The sequence below is a fragment of the Canis aureus genome, chromosome 15 (genome assembly GCF_053574225.1).
Source record: "Canis aureus isolate CA01 chromosome 15, VMU_Caureus_v.1.0, whole genome shotgun sequence".
Classification (NCBI taxonomy): Eukaryota; Metazoa; Chordata; class Mammalia; order Carnivora; family Canidae; genus Canis; species Canis aureus.
The window spans coordinates 62,280,233-62,308,173 of record NC_135625.1 but is presented as its reverse complement, the minus strand read 5'-3'; the positions used below and the strand labels follow the sequence as shown (position 1 = coordinate 62,308,173).

General features: G+C 42.5%; 2 protein-coding genes across 3 annotated transcripts in view; one reads left to right on the top strand and one right to left on the bottom strand.

Annotated features, from left to right (window-relative positions):
• LOC144285027 (taste receptor type 2 member 62-like) overlaps window positions 1–27,941 on the bottom strand; it is a 169,591-nt gene that overhangs the window by 62,277 nt on the left and 79,373 nt on the right. Inside the window, exon 1 of one of the 2 annotated variants that reach the window (XR_013353411.1) lies at window positions 12,760–12,936. The exons of the other annotated variant lie outside the window; for it this stretch is intronic. The gene's annotated coding sequence lies outside the window, so the exon portion shown is untranslated. Of the gene's footprint in view, window positions 1–12,759; window positions 12,937–27,941 lie in introns of those variants that run through there. 2 annotated transcript variants of the gene reach the window in all.
• On the top strand, window positions 16,872–17,837 carry LOC144284195 (olfactory receptor 10AC1-like). Its single transcript, XM_077848509.1, has one exon. The coding sequence runs from the start codon at window positions 16,872–16,874 to the stop codon at window positions 17,835–17,837; it is 966 nt and encodes a 321-aa protein (XP_077704635.1).

The following is a 27,941-nucleotide window of genomic DNA, read 5'->3' as shown; positions in this document are numbered from 1 at the left end:
ATCTAGGAAAGTTACTCATCCTTTCTCCTCTCCATCCTAGTTCAAAATTTAATTTTTTAAAAGGGGGGCAGGCAGAGGGAGGAGGAGACAGAGAATCCCAAGCAGGTTCCCTGCCCAGTGCAGAGTCCAGTGCAGAGCTCAGTCTCACTACCCTGAGATTGTGACCTGAGCCGAAGCCAAGAGTCAGGCACTCAACAGAATGAGCCACCCAGGCATCCTTCTTTCTGATTCTTATACATCATTATACATGATTCGATGGTGTATGAATTTTTTATTTAAATCCAATTTAATTAACATACAGTGTAGTATAAGTTTCATAGTTAGAATGTAGTGATCCATCAGTCACAGATAACACCCAGTGCTCCTTACATCAAGTGCCCTCCTTAATGCCCATCACCCGATTACCCCATCCACCTACCCATCTCCCATTCAGCAATCCTCAGTTTGCTTCCACAGTTAAGAGTCTCTTATGGTTTCTCTCTCTCTCTGATTTCATTCTTATTTTATTTTTCCTACCCTTCCCCTGTGTTCATCTGTTTTGTTTCATAAGTTCACATGAGTGAAATCATATGGTATTTGTCTTTCTCTGACTGGCTTATTTCACTTAGCCTAATACCCTCTAGTTCCACCCATATGGTTGCAAATGGCAAGATTTCGTTTCTTTTTGATGGCTGAGTAATATTCCATTGTGTATATATACCAGTCTTCTTCTTTACCCATTCATCTGTCAATGGGCATCTGGGCTCTTTCCATGTTTTGGCTATTGTGGACATTGCTGTTATAAACATTGGGGTGCATCGCCCCTTTGAGTCATTATGTTTGTATCCTTTGGGTAAATACCTCACAGTGCAATTGCTGGGTTGTAGAGTAGCTCTATTTTTAACTTTTTAAGGAACTTCCATATTGTTTTCCAGAGTGGCTTCACCAGTTTGTATTCCCACCACCAGTGTAAGAGGGTTCTACTTTCTCCACATACTCACCAATATCCGCTGTTTCTGAGTTATTAATTTTAATCATTCTGACAGTTGTAAGGTGGTATCTCATTCTGGTTTTGATTTGCATTTCCCTGATACAAGGTGATGTTGAGCATTTTTCATGTGTCTTTTGGCCATTTCTATGTCTTCTTTGGGGAAATGTCTGTTCATGCCTTCTGCCCATTTCTTGACTGAATTTTTTGATTTTTGGTTGTTGAGTTTGGTAAGTTTCTTTATAGATTTTGGATACTAGCCCTTTATCTGAAGACATTTGCGAATATTTTCTCTCATTCCATAGGTTGCCTTCTCCCATTCCATAGGTTGTTGACTGATTCCTTTGCTATGCAAAAACTTTTTATCTTGATCAAGTTTCAATAGTTCATTTTTACTTTTGTTTCCCTTACCTTTGGAGACATGTCCAGCAAGAAGTTGTTGCAGCTGAGGTCAAAGAGGTTGCTGCCTGTGTTCTTCTCTAGGATTTTGATGGAGTTCTGTCTCACATTTAGGTCTTTCATCCATTTTGTATTTATTTTTGTGTATGGTCTAAGAAAGTGGTCCAGTTTCATTCTTCTGCATGTGGCTATCCAATGCATTGTTGAAGAGATTGTCTTTTTTTCCATCAGATATTCTTTTCTGCTTTGTTGGAAATTAGTTGCCCATAGAGTTGAGGACCCATTTCTGGGTCATCTATTCTGTTCCATTAATCTATGTCTCTGTTTTTGAGCCAGTACCATACTGTCTTGATGACCACAGCTCTATAATTGAACTTAAAGTTTGGAATTGTGATACCTCCAGCTTCAGTTTTCTGTTTCAAATTACTTTGGCTATTTAGGGTCTTCTGTGATTCCATACAAATTTTAGGATTATTTGTTCCAGCTCTGTGAAAAAATGCTGATGGTATTTTGATAGGAACTGTATTGAATGTATAGGTTGCTCTAGGTAGCACAGACATTTTATTTTTTCTTCTAATCCATGAGCACGGAACACTCTTCCATTTATTTGTGTCTTCCTCAATTTCTTTCATAAGTGTTCTCTAGTTTTCCAAGTACCAATCCTTTGCCTCTTTGGTTAGGTTTACTCCTAAGTATCTTATGATTTCTGGTGCAACATAAATGGGATTGATTCCTTGATTTCTCTTTCTTCTGCTTCATTGTTAATGTATAGAAATGCAACTTAGTTCTATGCATTGATTTTATATCCTGTGACTTTACTGAATTCCTATATCAGTTCTAGCAAATTTTTGCTGGAGTATTTTAGGTTTTCTACATAGAGCACCATGTTGTCTGTGAAGAGTGAAAGTTTGACTTCTTCTCTGCTAATTTGAATGCCTTTTATTTCTTTTTGTTATCTGGTTACTGAGCCTAGGACTTCCAGTACTATGCTGAACAACAGGGGTAAGAGTGGACATCCCTGTCATGTTCTTGACCTTAGGGGAAAAGTTTAGTTTTTCTCAGTTGAGGATGATTTTCACTATGGGTTTTTCATATATGGTTTTTATGATATTGAGGTAGGTTCCCTGTATCCCTACACTGCAGAGAGTTTTAATCAAGAAAGGATGCTGTACTTTGTCAAATCCTTTTTCTGCATTCATTCAGAGGACCATATGGATCTTGTCTTTTATTAACGTGGCGTATCACATTGATTGATTTGTGGATGTTGAACCACCCTTGTAGCCTAGGAATAAATCCCACTTGGTCATGGTGAATAATCCTTTTAATGTGCTTTTGGATCCTATTAGCTAGTATCTTGGTGAGAATTTTTGCATCCACGTTTATCAGGGATATTGGTCTGTAATTCTCCTTTTTGGTGGGATCTTTGTCTTGTTTGGGGATCAAGGTAATGGTGACCCTATAGAATGAGTTTGGAAGCTTTCCTTCCATTTATATTTTTTGAAAGAGTTTCAGAAGAATAGGTATTTATTCTTCTTTCAATGTTTGGTAGAATTCCCCTGAGAAGCTGTCTGGCCCTAGACTCGTTTGCTGAGAGCATTTTGATTACTGATTCAATTTCTTTGCTGGTTATGGGTCTGTTCAGGTTTTCTATTTCTTCCTGTTTCATCATTGGTAGTTTATATGTTCCTAGGAATGCACCCATTTCTTCCAGATTGCCTAATTTGTTGGCATATGATTGCCCATAATATTCTCTTATAATTGTTTCTATTTCTTCAGTGTTGGTTGTGATCTCTCCTCTTTCATTCATTATTTTATTTATTTGGGCCCTTTCTCTTTTCTTTTTGATAAGTCTGGCTAGGGTTTTATTGATCTTATTAATTCTTTCAAAGAATCAGCTCTTAGTTTCATTGATCTGTTCTACTGGTTTTTAAATTTCTTTATCATTGATTTCCACTCTAATCTGTATTACTTCTCTTCTCCTGCTGGATTTAGGCTTTATTTGCTGTTATTTTTCCAGCTCCTTTGTGTGAGTTTAGGTTGTGCATGAGACTTTTCTTGTTTCTTGAGAAAGGCCTATATTGCTATATACTTTCCTCTTCGGGCCACCTTTGCTGTATTCCAAAGACTCTGAACTGTCATGTTTTCACTTTCATTTGCTTCCATGTATTATTTTAATTCTTCTTTAATTTCCTTGTTGACCTATTCATTCTTTAATAGGATACTCTTTAACTTCCATGTATTCATGTTCTTTCCAAATTTTTTCTTGAGGTTGAGTTCATGTTTGAAAGCACTGTGGTCTGAAAACATGCATGGTATAATCTCAATCCTTTTGTACTGGCTAAGAGCTGATTTGTGCCTGGTCTTTTATGTGATCTATTCTGGAGAATGTTCCATGTGCATTCAAGAAGAATGTGTATTCTGTTCCTTTAGGATGAAATGCTTTGAATATCTGTGCAGTCCATCTAGTCCAGTGTGTCATTCAAAGTCCTTGTTTCCTTGTTGATCTTCTGCTTAGATGATCTGTCCACTGCAGTGAGTGGGGTTTTAAAGTTCCCTATTATTATATTATTAGCAATGTGTGTTTTTAATTTCGTTATTTATTAGTTTATATATTTGGTTGCTCCCAAGTCAGTGGCATAAATATTTACAATTGTTAGATCTTCTTGTTGGATTGACCCTTTTATTATGATATAGTGTCCTTCTTCATCCCTTATTATAATCTTTGGTTTAAAATCTAGTTTTTCTGATATAAAAATGGCTACTCTAGCTTTCTTTTGATGTCCATTAGCATGATAAATGGTTCTCTACCCCCTCACTTTCAACCTGGAGGCGCCTTTGGATCTAAAATGAGTGTCTTGTAGACAGCATATTGATGGGTTAGTCCGATATCCTAGGACTTTTGACTGGAGTATTTTAGTCTATCTATATTCAGAGTAATTATTGAAAGATATTAATGTAGTGCCCTTGTATTAATTGTAATGTCATTGTTTCTGTAGACTGTCTCTGTTCTTTTCTGATCTTTATTACTTTTGGGCTCTCTCTTCACTCAAACGATCCTCTTTAATACTTCTTGCAAGCCTGGTTTAGTGTTCACAAATTCCTTTAGTTTTTGTTTGTCTTGGAAACTTAAAGTTCCTACTTCTAACTTCTAAGAACTTTCATCGCTTTTTTTTCATGTGTACTGAGATGACTCTCTTTTCTTTTGGCCAACCATTATGACAGTGAATCATACATTTTTTGAAGCTGAATCATCCCTGTATTCCTGAGGAAACTGTCACTTGGTAAAAATATGTTTTTAAAAAACATTCAATTTCCTTGGATAACATTAAAAAATGTTTTCATCTATAAAATCAGTGTACACTTTTCATGTAACATGAGGATTATTTTAGCCCAGGTTATGAAAACTGCATAAAATGAGTTGGGCAATTTTTCTTTCTTTTTGTTTCATTTCCTGGAAAAACATTAATATATGAGAATCATGTGTCCCTTGAAAGTTTGGTAAAATCTATCTTTAAAATTATTTTCCGTGGGAGTAGTGAGAAGGGCAAAAGTTTATCTCTTTAATAGTAATTCAATGTCAATGATTATAAGTGGTTCCAAGTTTTCTTTCTTCTTAAGCCTTTGGGCTTTTATCTTCATATATGTGTCCATGGTGTCTAGAAATACTTAATAATATTTTCTTATTATCTTTAATCTCTATGAGTATTTTAATTTCTACCTTTTTAATTTTTTAAATTCATTTATATATTTTCTCATTTTTCACTGGTGAGAATTTCAGAAATTTATCCATCTTGGAATTTTTAGTGAATCTGCTTAAGGTTTGGGTTATAGTCTACTTTATTTCTTTTCTGTGTCTTTGATTTGTATATATATCATTATAATTTATTTTTGATACTTTAGGTTTACTGCTCTTTTTCTATCATCAATTATTTCTATAAATTTACCAAAAAAAATATGCAAAGCCCCAAACGAAATTAACTTTTTTCCCTAAGGGCTATAGATATTCATCAAACTCAATAATTTAACTAACCTCTTCTTCACTGGCATCTCACCAGTTGATTTGCAATCGAATGACAAATGGCTGAGGAATGTGGAGATGATGTAAGTATTTTCCAGTCTCTCTTCCAGCACAGATCCCACATGGTTCCAACCCTCCAGCAACCCTCTGAGAGGGGACAGAGGCACCACCAGCCTGAGGAATCCTTAGGCCCAAGTAGAGAATTCCCTATGTTGACACAACTCTTCAAATAAAGCCAGACGCCAGCCAAAGAAAACATTATGTATAAAATCCCAAAGTCCTTGTCTTTGGTAACCTTTGCTTTCATGCAGAGTTTACACATCCTGAAAATTATGTCCAAGTTCCTCTTGGCACTGTTTCCAAAATTCTGAACCATGACCACACTGTTGTTTGTGAATGACATCATCACATCTGTGAGTCCTGATCACTGAGGAGGCCTGTTCAGACAGAGTCCCTTCCCATTTGCCTCTCACCTTACTGGGAAACTATGCACGTAAAAAGAATGGGAGATGAGAATGTACTCTACATTCTGAAAGCTCAGTGCCAGAGAAGGGGGGAATAGAGTCCTATGTTCAATAATATGTTGATCATAACTCTTCGATATAATAATAATTGTAAGTGGCACTTATGCAGTACTTTAGAATTTACAAAATGTTTTCATAAGATCTCATTTAAAATACCAAAAGTTTTTTATGTGTCAACCATACCTCAGTAAAGTAGTTTTTAAAAAGAGAGAATAAGAGGTGAGGAAGCAAGGACAGACAACTCTTTAGGAATTTTTCTGACTGCAGAAAAATGGGAGTTTGATGAAAAAAATGGGATTGAGAGATTAATCTTACTCTTTAAAATTAGAGAAATACCAGTTTGTTTAAGGGGTGCCTGACTGGCTCAGTTAGTAGAGCTTGAGGCACTTGATCTCGGGTCATGAGTTGGTGTAGAGTCGGGTGTAGAGTTTACCAAAAAATTATTAAAAATAAAAATTAAAAAGAAGAAAAATAGGAGATTGTTTAAATCCTCTTACAGGAGGAATCTGAAACAGCCAAACTCATAGAAGAAAAAAAATCAATAGTGGTTGCTAGGGGCTGGAGGGTGGAGGGATTGGGAAATTGTTATTTAAAGGGGACAAAGTTTCAGTTATGCAAGATGAGTAATTTCTAGAGATCTGCTGTACAACGCTGTGCTGATAGTTAACAATACTGTATTGTGCACTTCAAAATTTGTTAAGAGGGTGGATCTCACGTTAAACGTTCTTACCGCAAAAACAAAGGAAAACAGGAAACTCTGGGAAGTGTCAGGTATGTCTGTTCCCTTAACTATGGTGATGTATCATGGGTGTTTGCATCTGTCCAAACACCAAATTGTACACTTCTAATGTGGTGTAGTTCTTCGTGTTCAACTATACCTCAATAAAGTTGTTAAAGATTAAATGAAATCTAAAACAATCTGCTAATTAGACACAAATTATAGTATTATTCCCATATTCAATCATGTAACTTGGACAAAGTAAATTACTCCCCAAAGTACACATAGCACACAAACAAAAAATGGTAAACTTGAGATAAGAACCTAGATTTTTAGATTCCAAAATTTTATTTCCAATTTTTTTAAGAGTTTATTTTTAAGTAATCTCTACATCTGATGTGGGGCTCTAACTCACAAAACTGAGATCAAGAGTCACATGATCTATCAACTGAGCCAGCTGGGTGTCTCTGTTGTCAATTCTTTCCTTCTTCTCCATGGGGTTTGGATTCTGCTCTCAACTCCAGCCTGTGGTAAAGCTCCTTATACTTTAAGAAGAATAAGGAAAGAATAAGACCTTCTGCTTTCCATCCAACTATCGTGCAACCCTTCACAGCCCCCTTAACATCAGAAGTATGTAGGCATTGAGGTAATTGTCTATTATCAATAGAGGAAGTCATTCTGCTCTATCATGGAATCATTTTCCATGTAAATATTCTATATGATGGAGATGCCACTGGGAAGTAGGTAGTAGACAAGTATATGATTTCCGGGGCTGAAAAATGGAGGCCGTAAGACCCCATCTCCCTGCAGACCCACTTTCTGGCTTCTCATCTTCCTAAACTCCTTACCACTAGAATACCCCAGGGCTCAGCTTGGGGGACTCTTTTTTCTAATTCTACTCATTCCCATACCAATTCACCCAGTTTCATAACTTTAAATACCACCTATAATTGAAACTTCAAAGAAAAATTTTTTGAGAGCACAAGCAGAGGTGGGGGGAGAAGTGGAGCATAGGGAGAAGGAAAGAGAAAATCCTAAGCAGGCTCTCCACACACAGCATGGAGCCTGATGTATGGCTCCATGTCATAACCTTGAGATCATGACCTGAGCCCAAATCAAGAGTCAGAAGCTTAACTGACTGAACCACCCAGGCATCCCTGATGACTTCAAAGTTATACATGTAAGTTGGGCCTCTCCCATGAACCCCCATGAATTAGACAAATCCATGTGGATGTCTAGTAGGTATCTCACTTAACATACCCTGCACTGAACTTCTGATCATGCCTTCCTCCCCCAAACTCACCACCTGAGGCCTTCTTCATCTCATACTTTGATCCTTCCTGTCACTCAGGCAGAAAAATAAAGCCATTCTGACCCCTCTGTTTCACATCTCACATCCAATCCATCAGGAAATTCTGCTGGCTCTACATTTCAAATATATTCAGAATCCAACCACATGTCCCTACTTCTACTGCTCATCTAATCCAAGTCATATTTTCCTTCACCTGGATCACTATAATGCTGATCTCTTTGCTTCCACCCTGGTCCCCTGCAGTCTATTCTCAATAAAGCAGCCAGAGGGATCCTTTTATAGCATTCCAATCCTGGGAAGCCTACGGTAGCTTTCCATTTCACACAGAACAAAAGCCAAGTTCCCACAATTGCCTATAAGGCACCACCTCCTGCCCACCCACTGATTTTCTGACCTCATCTGCTACTATTCAGTCCTCATTGACTCCACCCCAGCCACATTGGCCTCCTCACTGTGCTTCAAACACACCGTGTCTGCACCTTCCTCTGGACCTCTGACTAGCTAATTCTCCTGTCTGTAATGTTCTTCCCCTACATATTAACATGATTCACTTCTTTACCTCCTTAAAGCTTTGCATCAAATGTCACCTACTCACTAAAGCCTTCCTCAAACATCCTATTTAAAATTGCATGTCTTGGGGCAGCCCCAGTGGCACAGCAGTTTAGCACTGCCTGCAGCCCGAGGTGTGATCCTAGAGACTGGGGATCAAGTCCTGCATCGGGCTCCTGCATGGAGCCTGCTTCTCCCTCTGCCTGTGTCTCTGCCTCTCTCTCTCTCTCTCTCTCTCTCTCTCTCTCTCTGTGTGTGTCTCTCATGAATAAATAAATAAAATCTTTTTTAAAAAATTGCATGTCTTCCCTCACATTTCCTATCCTCCTTTATCTTTCTCCATTAGACTTATCACTTCTGAATATGTTGAATAATTTACTTAATTTGGTGATTGTCTATCTCCCCTCTAGAATGGAGCTCTAATAGGGCAAGGATTTTTGTCTTTTTTGCTTCCTGATCTATACCCTAGTTACTAAGTCAAAGCCTGGCACATGGTAGGTACTCAATAAATATGTGTTGAATTAATGAATAAATTAATGAGTAAATGAATGAGAAAAGAAAACCTCTAATAGAGTCCTGTGATGACAGCACACATATACACAAAGACGTGCAGAATAATAACTAAAAAAATCAAGAGCAATTCCTCAGCTCCCAAACACAGAAGGACCTGCCAGAGTTGCCTAATTCCTACTCCAGGGGCAGGAGTACTCCTCGGTGGAGGCTTCCTAGTGCAGTTTCCTGGGTCCTTGCACATGTATGAGAGTTAAGAAAGGGATTCATTCATGCATCTCAACAGCCAGCTCCCATGCTCTAGCCATTGGACAAATTAAGACATCTGAGACCTACCAGGCACCTGACACTTCACTACATGTTCTGGAGCTGCCGCCTGGTCCAACGTGCAGAGATGGGAATTGCCATGATGAGAGAGGAGCATGGCACACCCTAGGGAAAGCACTGGGTACCAATGGGACAGATAGCACTCTGGGTGGGTGGGCTGCGTGAGACAGGAAGAGCTGTTTCTCTTGAACACTATGTGTGCCAAGTCCCTCCTAGGTCTCCAACCTCAAGGAGGGATTGTGGTGAGTGGATTAATCACAGGATGCTCTCCCTCTTGCCCTCCCTCCGGAAGGGACAAGTATACTCCTCTCCTCCCTATTGCCCCCACCTCTCCAGGGATATAAGGCAAGCCAAGGTTCTAGTACTCACTCGACACAGCTAATCAGAAACTATTGTGGAAAACCCTTCTGGGTTCCTCATATAGCCTCTCCATCTCTTCTCCTCCCTCCAAGTCCTCCTTCTCCTCTACAGCTGCCTGCTGCAACTATGTAGCCTCCTATTTTTCATTGTGCCTGTGATCTCTCTAACCTCCAGTCACCACAAGCTAAGTCTTTTCTCCCCTCCATCTCCAGGTAATCTGTCTCCTGAGCCCAGGTAAGCAGAAGTCTGGTGTTCATGAGGTAGGTGGGCAGGGGAAGAGAAAGAAACACCAAGATGAGAGCAGGGGGGGGCACCTTCTGGCTCCGTTCCTGAAGCATGCAATTCTTGATTTCAGGGTTGTAAGTTCAAGCCCCATGTTGGGTGTAGAGATTATTTAAAGATAAAATATTTTTAAAAGTTAGCATAGACATAAGGAAATCAGGACACTTCCCAGCTAAGTTTGCTCAAAAGAGAGACCACATGTCAGAGAGGCATTTCTTCCCACACTACCACCATCCTCAGGGCTGATCCAGTGCCCCACATTAGGAAGTCATGGGGCACACGATGTTCAAAGTGCTCTAACTGTGGAACCCTTCAGTCCTGGGTGCACTGAAGTGGGGGCAGGTATGAGGAACATCAGGCAGCTACAGACGCCAGAACTTTTAGGTTCTACTTCTATTTTTATCAAATTATTTTACACAAATGCATTTTTTCTGCCTCAGCTTTCCCATCTAAAAATGGGGGAGTCCTGTCTTCTCAAGTGAACAGAGGTTCTCATGACAAGAGGCATCCAATGATATGTTGTTTCCATAAAGTAATATGTAAGAACAAAATTAAGGAAAATAATTTCTTTTCTTAGAGGCAGACAGAGAGGATTCAAGAAGATAATATCTATAATTATTATTTGGCTCCATGGGATGCAAAAAAAACCCTGTCATTTATTGTTAATGGCTCCATTTTTTTTCTCGCTTCCTACCAAAGAACTAATTCCTCAGGCTTCAGACCACACCAACCTCAGGGACCCGTCCTTGAAGAAGACATGGGTCCTCACAGCCCACCCTTGGGCTTGCTAAACCTTGTGCATTCTAGCTCATTTCATCTAATCTTTGTTGCTTTTCTCAGGAACCACAGTAGTCTATTCTGGAAACTGAGAGGCAGGCAGTAGGATGGTGGGGAGAGCATCCTATTGGAAAGTGCTCCTGAAGCCAAAATAATGCACACAACTGTCACAGATGAAAGGTTTTCTGAGAGGCCCATGACTTTTTGAGGCAGTGTTCTGAAAATATTAACAGGGTTCTCTTCTAGAAGGTAGCCAGCCAGGAAATCAACACTTTTTTTTTTTTTTCTCACCAGTATCTGTTTTCTTGTTTTTTCTTTTTTTCACTTTAATGAATCATGAAACTACTCTGGCAAAACTGAGGTTGCCTTGACTTCCTCATTCAAGCAGCTGCCTTGCCATGTCGTTGAGCTCTAGCTTTCAGGCTGTGACCAACAAGAATCAAAATAGCAGCCTTCACAAGGAGGGTCTTCTGGGTTTTTGAAGGAGCTCTCCTGCTCTTTTGTAGCACAAGATGCAGTTTAGAAATTAAAAGCATTAAAAAAAAAAAAGAAATTAAAAGCATTTTTAAACCTACTAAAACTGCCTTCATGGAACATGATAGCAGATCTTCAAAAAATAAATTTTGAAAACAAACTAGTTTCCCCCTAGAGCAAACATGCAATATTTTTTTTTCTAGTAGATAAAGTGACTGGTCCTCAGATCTAGACTATTTTTCAAATGGTAATGGTACAATGACCATGCATTTATGTGTGGTAAGTTGACCTTCACAGTGCCAGTGCTGGGACAGTCTCCTCACCAGACAATTTTGATGTTAAACATGAAAGTGCTTGTTTCTGAAGCACAGCCCTCTTCCTCTGGTGGAAGCCTGGATCAGAGATTGACTTTAAATGGTTGCTGTTCAAGCAAGAGTTTCTTTCAAAGCATCAAAGGCAGAGAGCTGCCTCTACATCAGTGGGACTCCTAGATTTGTATGGCTCAAAGCTCCTCTTCAGATGAAAATGAAAGAGCCCAAGAAGCCCGAAATGATATTTTACTCAAAACCCTAATCCCACAATTAATTTGAGAGGGGGCAGGGGAAGAACTAAGGGTGGCAACTCTTCAGGAAGCTCTAAACACAAGTGCACACATTTTATGATTCTGAATTCCGAGGAAACTTGAGGAGAAAATGTTGGCAAAATGCAAAACCCAAGGTAACACATTGAGCCAGAGCTAGAGAACTAAGACTGCCCACAGAACCATCATTTTGAGAGAAGCTCCAGAGCAGACACCAAAACCAGCAATGGCATCTCATTTTTATAACATGGAGAATCACTAAACACTTCAGAAAACATATAAACAGGGAAAAGCAAGAATGTTTGTGTAAGGAAAATATACTCTATTAAATCTAGTTAAATGCTTTTAGAGGATAAAGATGCCGACAAGAAACCAACAAAGGATTTCTCTTTTTTAGACTTTCAAAAGCCTTTGACAAGCTGTCTTACCAAATTTAGTCAACAAGGACTCAGTAAGATGCTTTATCGTGTATAAGGCACTGGTCACAAAACAGAAGTACTGCTACAAAAGAGGCACATAACCCAGGGGTCGAGGCTCAGATTATGAATGATTGCAAAAGGAAGCACACAGTGAAATCTCTACATCCAGAGATGATATTTTACTCCTTTACTCCTCTGAGTAAAGAAGTCACCAAACTGATGAAGGCGGGGGGGGGGGGGAGGGAAAGCCCAAAAAACGCTAAAAGATATGTTGGTGTGATAGAACAAGATGGTGGTAAATGCATTTTAATTCAAGGGATTTTATTCCAGAAAACAAATCTAAACTTAAGGTGCATAACAGGGCAAGTACATATAAATTCATGAGTTTCAAGCTGGCTTTCATAGACCAAGGACAAGGCTATGCCGTAGGAAAAGAAGTCATTACAGTAACCAAAGCTGCCGTATGCAGACGGAGCCACAGGCTGACGCAATACCATTGGTTTATAATAATGATACGGTGAATAACCACCTCTTGCTGCCCACCTGTGCCTGGGACTGTGTTGTGGGTTTCCTTTGCCGTGTGTCTACTTCTCACCACAACCATCTGAATTAGACACCAGCATCTCCATTTAGATGTAACGAGACTGAAGATCAGGGAGACAGAGGTCATGTGGCTGGTGAGTGGCTGCAGCAGTTTGAACCGACAGATGTCTTCTTCCATAGTCTATACAGTTTTAGAAAATCAACAGGAAACCCAAGAGAAAAAATATAGAGAGGGAGAGAGTGGTGATGACGATGGTGATAGATATGTAGATAGACAGGCAGACAGATTTATCTACATTTATGTCTACTTATCTCCCCATGGAGTTTCCTAAATCCAGAATTCTATGTATACCCTGCTTCTTGGACCCCAGAAAGACAGAAAAGACACTAAGTAGAAAAGCACCTACATGACACAGTTAAGAGGTGAGGAGGTTTGCATGGTGGAAAAAATGAGTATCCAGAGGAAAGACGATCTATGCCCATCAACCGTGAAGATGAGAGATAAGACGAGAATGCTTTTCATTTTTGTGTGTGTGTGCACTGGGTTCTGTGCTTGTATCTCACGGAATCCACACAACACCCCTCCTTTGTTAACGCTAACTAACAGTGAGGGGGTGAGGCTTTGGAAGTGTTAAGTGACTTGTCCCCACCCGAGTCAAACTCGGCAAATGACAAAGCAAAAATTTACACTTCGAGGTGGTGGAGGGAGTGGGGAGGATTTTTCTACTTCACCAAGGATTTTTTAAAAGAAAACAAAAACAAAAAAACTCTTTTGACTGTATAATGTGTATTTTTCCTAAAAGGAAACACAGGAAGAAAATAGATTCCAGAGCAATTTGTATATATTCATAGACTAGAGACCCATGATAGATTATTAAGTCAAGTTAGGGAAGTGTAGGCATATTTATAATCTTCTGTATTAACTCTGTGGGAGACACTGATCTCCTTTGGTGCCTTTGTAAGCAATAATACTAGACCAGTGGGCTCAGGTCTACTCTGGAAGACAATTCGGGCAGAAATAGAACCATCAACCAGGAGTTGTGAGATCTGGGCTCAGGTGATAGCAGGGAGGCCCCAGGCTGACTACCGGACCTCTCTGTGCTTCACCCGCTATAACAGGAGGATCTCGACCTTTGACCTCTAAGCTGCATTCCCAGAAGGGAATGGAATTCTTATAACCCAGAGGGGCCTGACCTGTCTGCCTCTCCAATCTCTCACTGTACAACCTCTTTTTAGAAGTGCTTTGATTGACTATTAAGATGATTTTTTAAAATATCATTATTACAGATAACTTTAATTATTCTGCACAGCAAAAATCAAATCCCAGATCTGTAACCCCGGCCCGGTGGGGCTTCCAGCCACATCCAGATGTCCTGGGCCACCAGCCAGCCAGACTCTGTGGGTGCTCCATGGAGCCTCAGACGATTAGTAAAGCACCTCTGTCAGAACAGTAACAATACCAGCGATGAATGTCAAAGCTAAGGAGAAATTATTTTTAGACTTTCTCTCTGAGGTCATCTGTATTACTGCTCACCTCTACATGTCCTCAAGAGAAATGTCAGCAAAGGGGAACCTGAGGACAGAAATGCCTAGGAGGGTGCAGGTCATTTCTGGGCAAGGGACAGTGGAGGCATGAGGAAAGCTGTAGGGTATATCTTACACAGAGAGGATTTTTTAGGAGAGGCGTGAATATGGACGAGCATGTAGTAGATAAGACCATGGACTATGAAGGCAGGGTTGCTTGAGTATAAAACCTGCCTTTAACCACTAACAGCTACATGATACTTATTTCCTTTAGGTCTCAATCTCCTCATTGGTAAAATGAGAATACTAAGAGTCTACTTACCTCAGTGGGAGTATAGTGAGAGTCACTGGGATTAAGTGAGTTAAATGGTAAAGTCCTTTACCATTGGTTAAATGGCAAAGGCCTACCAGTCTCTTATGTGTAGCTGTTATTGTCGGAAATGAGACCACCTACCCTTCTGCCCCTGGGAAGAAAGGTGGCTCAGGCAGGCCTTGTAATGTTTTCCTTCTTGCAGCTTCTCCTACTAAGGGTAGAGCTGGATTTTTCAATCAAATCATGGAAGTTTTAAGCATGTCTCTTCCCCACCTCCCCATCCTGCCCCCAGATGAAAGGCATTTCTAATACATTCCTAGAGTTTATGATAAATCCTCCCAAATCTACTAAACAAGGTAGAAACATTCTTCAGTCTACATTTGATTGGCTCGACCCACTCAGCTTGCTGTCCACTCATGGCCTCATTTGTAAAACACAACAATGTCCCTGGAGCCTGCAGTTCCTGCTGTCCCGGCCCAACCTTCCTTGTCATTTCTGTGCAGGGTGAACTGAAAGAAAAAGAACTGGACTCTTTTTTGTCTCTCTGCCACCCACCCCCTGCTTCTTTAAGGAGACGAAAAGAAAGCAGTCGAGAGATGGCAAGCTGAAGCAGAGTGAAGAGGGCCGCGGTGGGTACTTCTACAGTTTCACCCTGCCTGAACCTCCAGGACAGCCCTCTTGTCCCCACTCACAGCTACGACACTCGCCACACGGCAAGGAAGAGGCACTGCACACAGGTCTGTTAAACTGGCTCAGGAGAACGAACACTGGCCAAAACCAACAACGATAACAAATGTGAGGGCTTTAAAACCTATGGGAAGGGACTCCCCGCTTTCCACCCACACCAAACCCCACCCCACCTTTGTGTTTGACCCCAAGCTTGTGTTTGAAGTTGCCCCCCTCAGATGAAAGAGCATGGAGTGGTACTGATAAATATAAGCTGTCAGAATTCTCTCAAAAAGGAGCATTACACAGCAAAAATCGAGCTCTTCCCACTCTTCCCAGTTTTTCCTTAGCCCAGCTTGATTGCTATTGCTTTCTACGGTATCACAACCATGCACAAATTCCACTTCCAAAATCGGTTATCAACAGTGACTCAGAGGCAGTTAAGAGGAAATAATAGTTGAGCTTACAATTAAAGCTAATAATAATTTTTTAAAAAAGAGATGTCATTAACAACTACTGGAAAATCAAATACTCTCTTCCAGTCGGCCACAAAGTCCTTATCACTTCATGTTCCCCACTGCAGAGGTTTGCAACAATTGCCGTCAACCTACACACTCTCCGTGTTTTCCAAATGTTGCCTGCAAATGAGTCACCAGGTAACTGGTGAGAAAGAAATTGTGTTCCATCGGCAAATTTGGAATGTACTGCTAATTCTGAAAGGCGAGTTAGAACAGATACACATCACTTTTTTCTCGTGTTGACGGAATATTAATAAAAACGTTAGGGACATTTTGTTCCTGATGTACCCAGGGAGCCCTTCCCACTGCTCATTCCCTGCTGCCTAAGTGTCTGCCTCAGCACTTGGCGCACACCTGGGTCTCTACTGAAGGCTAAATCAATATAGATCAACCAAATGATCCCGGTGACCATTTTTTAAGGCTGCATGTGGGGTCACAAAAAGTTCTGGATTCAGTCTCAGGAATGCAGATTCTGTTCCTAGCTTTCTGTGAGTGGGTAAGCCTCCCCTACACACATCATGCCAGCTTTATTTTCATTTTGAAAATTATGAGGTTGTGTGAGATTAAGGCCTTCACCTGCATCTTGTTTTTACGATTCTGTGACACACCACAGAAAGCAGCTCAAAGCTGTGGAGTAGGGCAGGGAGGGGGAAGCGGAAGCGGGGCGTATGGACACATTTCTTGCCATGGCGAGCTAAGGCTGAGGGCGGCATAACACTCCTGGCAATAGGGGATCCACCAAGTAATAACTAGGATCTGAAGGCAGGGAGGGAGTCCTTTGTAGGTGGCGGTCAGGAGTGAGGGGTTGTAAGGCAAGATCCTAAAGTTAAGGCTTCTTTGGAAAAAAGCATGTTGAGAATGTGAGTCCAGGAGGCAGGCAAGACATCAGGAGTTAAGGAATGGTCCAGCATGGCAGGGGTGTGGGGGGCTGCTGGTAGTGCGCCTGGGGACCCTACCCCTCTCTGCAGCCCCGACTGCGACCCCCGCTCTAACATCCAGCCCTCCCTCCGGCAGAGGGGCAGAGGGGCTGTACCCACCGGCTCTCCCTCCCTGCACTCCTTTCCTGCAGGTGCCTGTGGGCAGGCCAGTGCATGGACGGTCCGGGCAACGCCAGCGTGCCCCGAGGCTTTCTCCTTCAGGGCTTCTCTGAGTTCCCACACCTGAGGCCCGTGCTCTTCTTGCTGCTGCTGGCCGTGCACCTGGCCACCGTGGGCGGGAACCTGCTCATCCTGGTGGCCGTGGCCTCGGTGCCCAGCCGGCCGCCCATGCTGCTCTTCCTGTGCCAGCTGTCAGCCATCGAGCTCTGTTACACGCTGGTGGTGGTGCCCCGCTCCCTGGCCGACCTGGCCGCGCCGGGGCCCCCCGGGGGCAGCCCCATCTCCTTCCTGGGCTGCGCGCTGCAGATGCAGATGTTCGTGGCGCTGGGTGGGGCCGAGTGCTTCCTGCTGGCCACCATGGCCTACGACCGCTACGTGGCCGTCTGCCACCCGCTGCGCTACGCGGCGGTGGTCACCCCGGGGCTGTGCGCGCGGCTGGCCCTGGCCTGCTGCCTCGGGGGCCTGGCGGTGTCCGTGGGGCTGGCGGGGGCCGTCTTCCACCTGCCCTTCTGCGGCTCCCGCCTGCTGGTGCACTTCTTCTGCGACATCACGGCGCTGCTGGAGCTGGCCTGCACGCGGAGCTACGCGGACGAGCTGCCCCTGCTGGGCGCCTGCCTGCTGCTGCTGCTGCTGCCCTCGCTGCTCATCCTGGCCTCCTACGGGGCCATCGCCGCCGCCCTGCACCGCCTGCGCTGCCCCCGCGGCCGGCGCAAGGCCGCCTCCACCTGCGCCTCGCACCTGGCCGTCACCTGCCTGCACTACGGCTGCGCCACCTTCATGTACGCGCGCCCCAAGGCCAGCTACTCCCCGCGGCGGGACCGCACGCTGGCGCTGGTCTACACCAACGTCACCCCGCTGCTGTACCCGCTCATCTACAGCCTGCGCAATCGCGAGGTCACCGCGGCCATCCGCAGGGTGCTGGGGCGGGGGCGGCAGGCGCAAGGTCTGCGTGAGCCCTGACAGGCCACAGGGGGTGGCCCTGCCCCCCAAAGCTTCCTCTGTCGGGATGCTCTGTGTCACCAATGCCACCGGGGGGGGGGGGGGGGACTCAAGGACTGGACTGCAGAAAGAGAATCTGGAAGAGCGTCCCCCAAAAGGAGAGTCTCCCAGCAGGTGCTCCATCCTCCACCCCTCCTTTGAGCAGTGGCCAAAGGCAGCAGGATGTAGAACCCTGGATCTGCAGATAGGGTCCCCATCCACACTGGCTCGTTCTCCCCACACATTGGGCCCTGTGTGAGGCGATGGGCTCAGGATGAAGAAGGCACAACTCATGGCCAGAGGGGGGCTCACAGATGGGAGAGGAAGGACAGATGTGAGGGGTGAAGAGGCGATGGATAGAGTGGCTCCTAGGAGTTTTCTGTGCTAGACTTTTTTGAGAGGATAGGGGAGTCAAAGAAGAAGTCTCAGAAGACAAAGATGGCTAAGTGGAGAACTGTAGGTTGAGTAGAGGTCAGTCCAAAGGGAAGATGAAGAATGGTTCAAGCAGCAAGGGTCCAATAAGGGCCAGGACATTCGAGGAAGGACTCTGTCAACAGCAGAAGGATGTGGATTCATGGAATGACTTGCTGTTCCTACGTGGTCACTCTGGCCACAGCATAGAGAAGGATCCAGGCACTGGATGGCCTGTCTGGGGAGCTGCTGCTCTATTCCAGGAGAAAGGTGATGGAGTCTGGACCAGAGGATTGACACAGGAGGTTGGGGACATGGAGTCATGAGATATGCAGGAAGTGGAAACTACAGAACTTTGACTCGGTATGGAAGTGTGAAAGAAAGGGAAGTTAGAAGCATTTCTGATCTGGACCACTGGATGCATGATGGTGCCATTTGCTGAAAAAGGGAACACAAGAGCAGGAGCAAGTTGGGAGGGTGGTGATGGAGGTTTCTGTGTTGAACTTGTGTTGAACCTGAAATGCTGCCAAGGACAAACCGGTGAAGATGCTGATGGAGGCAGATCCAATAATCCAGAGCACAGGGTCAAGAGGAGCACAGGGTCAAGAGGAGGGTAGACTTGGTTTTACAGATGGCCACTGACACAAGGGAGTGGATGATGTCACTCACCAAAATGTTAACAGTTGCTCTCTATGTGATGGGATTATGGGCGATTTTTATTTTCTTCATTATATATCTTCCAGATTTCTCCTAATCATTCTCAATGGATGTTACTTCTATACAGAAACAATCATTTCTTAAGAACAAATATTTTGGGGGCCTGCTCAGTGAATCACACAGACTTCTTACCCCATCCTGGAGCCCATTTGGCTAAAAACTGTCTCTTCGATAGCTCGGGAATAAAGAGGAACTAGAGTGAGCTTTGCGGAGGTGGATCCAGTGTATGCCTGTGTGGTACAAGAGTAGAAATGCACGAAGAACTTTAATCCACCAGTAGCTTGGAGGAAATACTGCTGTCAGAGAAACAGGGAGGAGACATTGAGAAGACTTACTAATTACTAGTTTCGTACTAATTACTAAAGAATGACGAATCCACATTGTCATGTAAAACTAACAGAGAAGATAAAGCCCCGTGATGTGACTGTTTCTAGACAATGTTACATTAGTATATCCTGGTATATTAAAGGGGACAAACTGGCACAAAACCTTAAATACAAATGTTAGGCTACGCTGCGAAAATCCCAGAAGTTATTCATTCATCCATATGTGCAATAAATAGCTGTTTGTTGAGTGATGGTTCCAAGCCAAGAACTTGACAGTTAAGGATTCAACTGTGATCAAAATGCCGAAATGTATTTCTAGCACCTCAGCCCAAATTATTGAAGGAAAGAAGATGAAGCCCATGTGTAATTTGAAATCTACTAGGGGACTCAGGCAAATAAATAGGCATTGCATTATTATGGGACAGGTACCATGATGGGAAAAATACAAGACCCTGTGGGAAGCAATTAGTCTAGAGTTGGGGTAGTAGGAGCATCTGGAAAAGCTGATGAAGAAGTGACATGTAGGACCTAAGTTCAAGCAGGGATAGCAGAGCCAGACAAAGACAGCTGGGAAAAGGAGCATCCAGGCAGAGGAAAAGCATGTGCAAAAGCAGCAAGTCAAAAGAGATCATTATACATTCCAAGAGCTTATTGATGGGACTGGCTCCAACTGGTGGGGATGAGGGGTTGGGAGTGCTGTGTATTTCAAGTATTAAGAGATTATGCTGGAGGTATGAATGGGGACCAGAGCACACGAGCCTTGTAAGCCATATTAAAGAGTTTAGACTTCACTCTAAAGAAGACATAGGAGAAAAGGGAGAAAAGAGAAGGAGGGGGCTGGGCAGGGAGGAGGAAAAGCCATAAAGATGTTCAAACAGGGGAGTTATATGATCCAATCTGAACCCTGACTACTGTGTGAAGAAGGAACTGGGGAAGAACATGACAAAAAGTATATTTGCTAGGAAGCTTGTGTAGAAGTACAGTTGGGAGACACTGTTGGCCCATCTTAGGCCAGTGGTACTCGAAATGGAGGGAAGTAAACTGGCTGGAGAAATATTTAGAAGATAGCTAAAACACAATTTAGTGCAGATTGCTTGGGGATAAAAGAGAAAGAAGAGTCAGGAATGACACGGATTACCTGGAAAGGATGACCGACCAGGCCCCCTGAGACTGGGAGAGTCACCAGGTCGAGGGCAGGACAAGGTGCAGGTGGTGAGTTCATGTGGACATGGGGTGTGGAGCCGTACGGTTGGCAGAGGGGGTGTAAGTGAGGAGAATCTGAGCTACAGAAACATATTTAGAATCTGCCAGCTTATCGGTGGCAACTGAGATGGGTACAAAGAACAGAGGAGGAACAGAGCAGTTGCAACAGGTGACCGCAAGGAGCAGCAGCATTGAAGGACAGACGGACGGTCCAACGTGATGCAAAACACACAATTTGTTAATTACATATAAAACAGCTTGATTCGTGGGATCCCACCTTAAACAAAATGAAACGAGAGGACGCAAACTTCCGTATTTAACGTGAGGGAGGGGCCCATTTCATTAATGCATAAGGCATTCTTGGCAATCAATAAGAAAAAGATGAATAATCACAAAGCAAAAATGGGCAAAGGGTACAGATGGACTGGTCACAGGAAAGGAGATGCAAATGGCTTGTACTTATAGGAAAAGTTTCAGATTCACGACAGAAATGCAAGATAAAATTTCAAAATGCTATTTGGGGCATTCATTTTGATGATGCTCAAAAGGGCAACACACAGTGTAGAGGGTGAAACAGGGACTCCCATACCTTGTTGCTGGTAGTACACATCTGTTCAATTCTAGGAGGGCAATTTGGCACATCAATTAAATATCAATTAGAATTAAAGGCACATGTCATTTGTTCCAGTCACTCTACTTCCTGGGTATGTCCTTACCAATGGAGTTATCTTGTGGATATATATATTCAAAAAACATTCACGTCCAAATTGCTTAGATCACCAAAAATGATAGAAATTACTTAAATGATAATATGTGACTGGTTAAGTACATTATGGTTTATCCCTCTAGTGGAATCCTATGCAGTTGCCAAAAAGAAAAGGCTGTTTTATCTGTGACACGGAACCATATCTTATATGTGTTAAGTGAAAAAGCAGGGTGCCTAATAGTACGTAGTGCAGTCGTCCTCAATTCTGGCCTTTTCACTTATGATTTCCACTCCAGGGCTCTTCCCACCATCTTCACAGGTTGGTTCCTTGTCATTCAGTTGCTGTCTGCACTCAAATATGAACTCCTTATAGAGGGCTTCACTGGTCACACCACATAATATTGCCTCTCTGCCTTCTATCTTTTATTTCTAATCATCTCTCGTTATTTGAAATGATATTTCTTTCTTTGTAATGTTTTAATTACCTGTCCCTCCCAGCACAATATAAACTCTATGAAAACTGTCTACTCACCACAGTATTTCCTGTTCCTGAACAGTGTACGGCATGGAAATAGCTGCCAATAAATTGTTGAATGAAAGAGTGAATAAGTCAGTGCTATGGTATGAGAGCATTTATATATAAAAACGCATAGAATGTGCATATGTACAAATCGTGTGTGTCTATAGGCCTCAGCATGTACAAAGTCCTGGCAGACAAACCACAAACCTCACATCTAGAAATGCCGTCTACCCAGGATCATGCAATGCCTACCAGGTCCTAGCCAACACTGAAAAAATGTGGAGAACCAACTCAAATCTTGTTTAATCACCCGCTGGAATGGGAAATTGGATTTCATTTCAAATGCTGAAAACTTTAACACGGTTTCAAGATTTGTACCTGGGATTTGTTTTAATCAGATATGGGAAGGTAAAGACGCAGAGACAACTGCCCCTGATGGAAGGAGTTTATTAGTTACAATTCCCAACAGAAGGGACACATGACACCATGAAGAGCCAAATGGGGACGCCCTGGGTCAGTCCGGAGGCAGAAAGAGAGAGGGGAAAGCATGGCCCTGTGACTTCCTTGTGATTTCTATGGGAAGAAATGGGCAAAGCAAGGTAGGAAAGATTAAGTTTTAGAATTGAATAGTTTGAATAATTTCAGGGGGGCTCTGGGAAACAAGAGTGGTCTCTAGCTGTCTGGTTTAGCTGACCTGGCCCTGGGATGACAGGGCAGGCAGCTTCAAGAGTCAGACTAAGGAGTGGTTGGAGATATGGGCTTTGGGTTGGTCGGTTTGCATACAAAAGGCATACTCACAGGAAGTTGGTTTGCTATCTCTAGGAATTAGCTAGCTCTGGGAGGGGTGGCCTATCCTCAACCAGCTAGGCCCCCAAGATATCAAAACATCATAAAGTACAAAAAATAAAAAACATGGCTGATACAAACACAAACTCTAGGACAGCATGTGTAACATCTCAAATACAGATCTAGGAGCTCTTAGAACTGCCGAAGAAGATCTCACAGCTGTTCACAGTCCTGCCACGGGTATTTATCAGATCCAAAGTCAGCCAGAAATTATCCTCTGCCCACAATATATTGCTTTCAGTGGGTCCCTCACTTGGCTGCACACTGGAAACACCTGAAGACGTTAAAAAATACTGATGTCTGGACACAAACACTAGGAATTCTGATTTAACTGGTCGTGGTAAAGCTCAGGCATTGGAATTTTTAAAAGCTGCCCCGTAGGTAATTGTGAGGTGCAATGAAGATGCAGAACCTCTGCCTCTCAGTATCAGGGACTCCAGTCTTCCATAGAGGCTGCCCTGCTCCTGCTCAAATACAATCCTTCTGCCTGAGCTCCAGGTCCCATTTCAACCGCTCCTCAGACAGCTCATATATTTCTTATTGCTACCCTCTGCCACGGCTTGAACTTGAGGATTAAACATCTCTAAGATAGGAAAGTTCCCATTTCTCTGATAGCACAGGGTCTTTTCCTTGAAGCGGCCAGTTCTGAGTGGGGGGAAGTGGCTAGATTACTAACAATCACAGTTCCCAGTCGGTGAACACTTCCCCAAGTTAGGTAGGTACCAGGACAAGCAGGTGAGCAGGGGCAGATGGGAGAGAACAAGAACTGGATAAAGAAAAGGGACAAAAGATGCTTATTCACCTTCCATGAAATTCTTCTGCATAGGAGGCCATTTCCCACATCTAGCCTACGGCCCACTTGACAGAAGTAATACTTATGTAGCCCTTTGGGGGCCACGAGTCTTCAAGAAATTTGAGATGTAGGTTACAGTTTAGCCTATCTATTAATGACTTAAAACCTTTACCTGGCACTTCTGACGTTCCAGTCCCACATGGTAGAGAACCAGATGTCTATGATCCTCCTGACAATGGGCAAATGTACCTTCTTCATATTATAACGAGAGAAGGCCTCATAGCCATGTAAGCTCCCTTACTCATCGGGTGTCCACATGCCCTAATAGGCTCTGCTTCTCCTCTGGCTCCTCCTGGTGTGTCGGCCTTAGGGCCTTATCACAGGGGCCCATGTTGTCCCCAAACTTCAGCGATTCCCTAAGGAGCCACTACCCTTGTGAGAAAATGAACAGAATGAATTTAATCCACTATGTGACTACAATTAAAACACACATCCAGGGCAGCGAGGGTGGCTCAGTGGTTTGGGGCCGCCTTCGGCCCAGGGTGTGATCCTGGAGGCCCAGGATGGAGTCCCATGTCAGGCTCTCTGCATGGCGCCTGTTTCTCCCCCTGCCTGTGTCTATGCCTCTGTGTGTGTGTGTCTCATGAATAAATAAGTAAAAATTTAAAAATTTTTAAAAATTCAAAAATTTTTTAAAAATAAATAAATAAATAAAATAAAGCACACATCCATGAAGAGGGAAGTCCTTCGACAGAACGTTCCTGAAACATGACAGCTGCCGAGACAAGGTGGGACTTCTTGGAGAAAAATAGTAATGCTGTGACCATCACTGGGGCATTGAGCCAGGCTCCTTAGATCTGAATTCTGAGCCCTTGAATACCTAACTGTGACCTTGGACAAGTTACTCACGCCTCTCTGGACCTGTGAGTCTTCACTGGATAATCTGGAATTGGTACAATACTAGTATCTGTCTCACATCACCTGATGTTATAATTAAAGTTAACGTAGGAAATGTGCCAAAACAGTGTCTGGCATTGAGGCATCATTAATAGGAGATATTTTCTGGTAGGCAGGATTGGACACCAAAGTCCCAAAGCTGTTCTAGGCAGAGAAAATCTGTAGCCTTACATCCCAAGCCCTATACCTTAAAATGACACCTTGGAAGGAAGAGGGCACATATGTAATAGAGCATGGGCAAGGGGGTTGTTGGTTGGTATTACAGGAAAAGGAGAAAGCAGGTTGCATTCTCCTTTTGCAGCCCTTTTCACCTTTGCTTGGGTATATCTTGGGCAGGTCTGTCTCCAAGTTCTTGTATGTTTGCTCTTGCCTTTTTGTCATTGTTTTTCCTGGATGAATTGGAGGTTCCCAAGGTGGTTGCCATTTTTGTTTTGCTGGGCTGCTCTCTGCCTCCCTTTCCTGTTACATTAGGGAGTTCTGAGGTGAAAAGCTAGTAAAGTGAAATGCCTGAGACTAGAAACTGGCTTAGGGATTGAGGTTGAGATCAACAGAGTAGATCAGTCAGCATTTTGGTTATACTAAAAAAAATAAATAACAATCTACTCTAGTTATTTAAGCAATTTAAGCAGAAAAGTCATTTATAAGGGCTATTAAAAGACCTGTAGAATCTCTTGCAGAGCTGTGAAGTTCGGTATGTAGATAGTGAAGCCAGGAACCTACCCACCCCACACGGGAGGACTGCTCTGCTGAAGACCTCATGGCTTTGCTGCTAGGACAGATCATGTATCATGCTGGGGACTGGATACTAGACCTTCTGTCTTTATCCTTCCGTCATCTCCTTCTCTACATGGGATGCCTGCTTCTTCACACTGCTCTTTTTAGAAACAAAATCATGCATGAGCATCTGGCTGAGAAAGCCTAGACTAGGGGAAAGAGGCAGTGATAACGGGGAAAGGGATTTCAAGGGAAAATCAAGAACATTTAGGGAGATTTTTAGGAAGATTTGCCACATGAGGTGTGAGGTAGCCCACCCTCCCTCCATCTATCACACTCCATGGCGAAATCAATGATCTGTCAGTGTCCTGGGATTTATGGTTCATGTGGAAGATGCAATCCTTAGAGAAGGAAGTTCATTTATGGTGTGGTTATGTTTGCAAAATATACCCTTATTTCAGCTTTGTCCAATGTCACTACTAAACTAGAAAATCATTTATCACTGATAAAATGTTTTGTTGCATGAGTAGTTGAAATTAAAAGCTTCAGCAGAAGAAATTCACTATTAAATGTTTTAAAACTATTTAATCTATGATATTCCTGTAAATTTACCTCTTCAGGAGGTATATCATGCTATAAACTACATTATCCTAAAAGAACAATATCATAAGCAGATAACTCTCTAACCAAAAATTGTCACTAAATCAATCCTATACATGGCCAAAAATTGATCATAAAATAATACTATAAGCTAAATAATTTAAGTGGTGAAATAAATATTCTAAAGTCTTATTAAATGGGTATAAACAGTCTTTATTTTGAATGCAAAGCTCCCAACCATAAAAGGCATATAAAGATAATTTTAAAAATATAACCAGTATGATATGCTTGATTTTTAAAAAATAATATGCTAGCTGTAATCACCTTTAGAAAACAGTTTTGTTGTTTTTCTTGGAAAGAACTTTAAAGTAAATATTTGGACAATCTAGGTCCAAACCTTAAAATTGCTTTTAAGGTTGTTTGAAATAGATATCTTCTTTTTTTAAGGTGAGTATCCCTTTCACAAGCAGAAACCTTCAAAATCATTCCACTGATCTTATTGCTACCTCAAACTGGTAGTGTAGGATTTTAAACATGTTCAATGGTGGTGGTGTTAATAATGATTATAGCACTGTTCCCACTAGATTCTTAAAAGAGTCAACCTATGTCCATCACTAGGTAGGTGGATAAAGAAGATATGAGATAGATATAATGGAATGTTACTCAGCCATTAGAAATAATGGGGAGGGGAGAAGAATGAGATCTTGCCATTTGAGACAATATGGGTGGACTTAGAGGGTATTGTGCTAAGTGAAATAACTCAGAGAAAAACAAACACCATATTAATTCACTTATATGTGGAATCTAAAAAAAATTAACAAACAAAAACAGAAACAAACTCATAAATACAGAGAACAAACTGATGGTTGCCAAAGGCCAAGGGGATAAGGGAATGGACAAAAATGAGTGGAGAGTGGGAGATATAGGCTTTTAATTACAGAATGAGTAAGTCATGGGGATGAAAGGTACAGCACAAGGAATAGTCAATGATGTTGTAATAGCATTATATAGTGACAGATGGTGGCTACACTTGCAAAGTGGGCAAAGCATAATGGGTGGGCAAAGCATAATGTACAGAGCTGTGGAATCACTATGCTGAACACGTGAAACTGTGTAGCATGGTGTGTCAACTATCCTTCAATTTAAAAAGAAAAGAAAAGACTGCCTAGATGGTTGGATTTGGCCACTAATATATGTTTTGAAGCAAACAAACTAATAAAGAGCCAATCTAACATAAGCTGGAGTCAGAACCCTTGGAGTCAGACTTGGGAAATATTTGACTTTGGCAAAATTTAGATAGCCCAACTCAGCCTCGATTTCTCCGTCCTCAAATGAGATAGTGCTGACGGAATTTCTGGGAAGTAATTAAACACAGCACAAATGGAAGGTTTTTTTTTTCCCTTTTTTAGGATAAGGAAAAGTGGAACCCCCATATGCAGGATCAAAGCGGGAAAGTCAGATGACTTTCTTATGGCAGCTGAGGAAATTCCTTTGGATTTTTACTCACTGGAGATGGATGGAGACAGGGAAGAAGTTTTTAAGGCAGTTTCCAGGACGGATCCTTCTATCTGCACCCTTTCTTTATGACACCAGCATAAATAAATAGATATCTTCTTTTAAAGTGAGTATCTTTGCTGCGTGAGTAGTTGAATAGGAGCAGAGGCAAGATGAGAAGGGATTCTTGTCTCTGGATAGCTTCTGGACCCATATTTGCTCTTGGATAATCATTCCCAGCCCCTTGTACTCACTTTCCTTTCTGATCTCTCTGCTGGCCTCAGTGTCCCCGTAGCCACCTCACTTGGCTGGAAGAAGGCTTCCTGAGATGGAATCTAGCCGTGCTTGTGTGTTAGTCCCAGCTGCCCTCCACAGCTCCATGGGCCAAGGAGCTCTGAAGCCTTCTACACTTAATGCAACTAAACCATGGAAGCCATGGAAGCTTCTAAAAAGATACTTCTGAAACGTCTCTCACAAAATCCCAAAACCAGCATAAAACACTTTGGTTTTGGTGCAGAGAACTGTTGGAACAGCTTGTATTTTGCAAAAGAGAAAATTAGAAAAAAATGAGTTTACAAGGCTCAACAGGATAGAAGTAAATGTGTGAGGGAAGAAATTTAGTTTCTATTTGAGGCACTAGTTTGACTAGCACCTTTCTTCTAAAGTGTTGGCAGTAATTTTTCACAGAGCTAGAACAAACAATCCTAAAATTTGTATGGAACCACAAAAGACCCCAAATAGCCAAAGCAATCCTGAAAAAAAAAAAAAAGAAAAGAAAAGAAAAGAAAAGCTGGAGGCA

Coding starts and splice junctions, on each gene's coding strand:
- LOC144284195 (XM_077848509.1), top strand. CDS start 16,872: ATGGACGGTCCGGGCAACGCCAGCGTGCCCCGAGGCTTTCTCCTTCAG.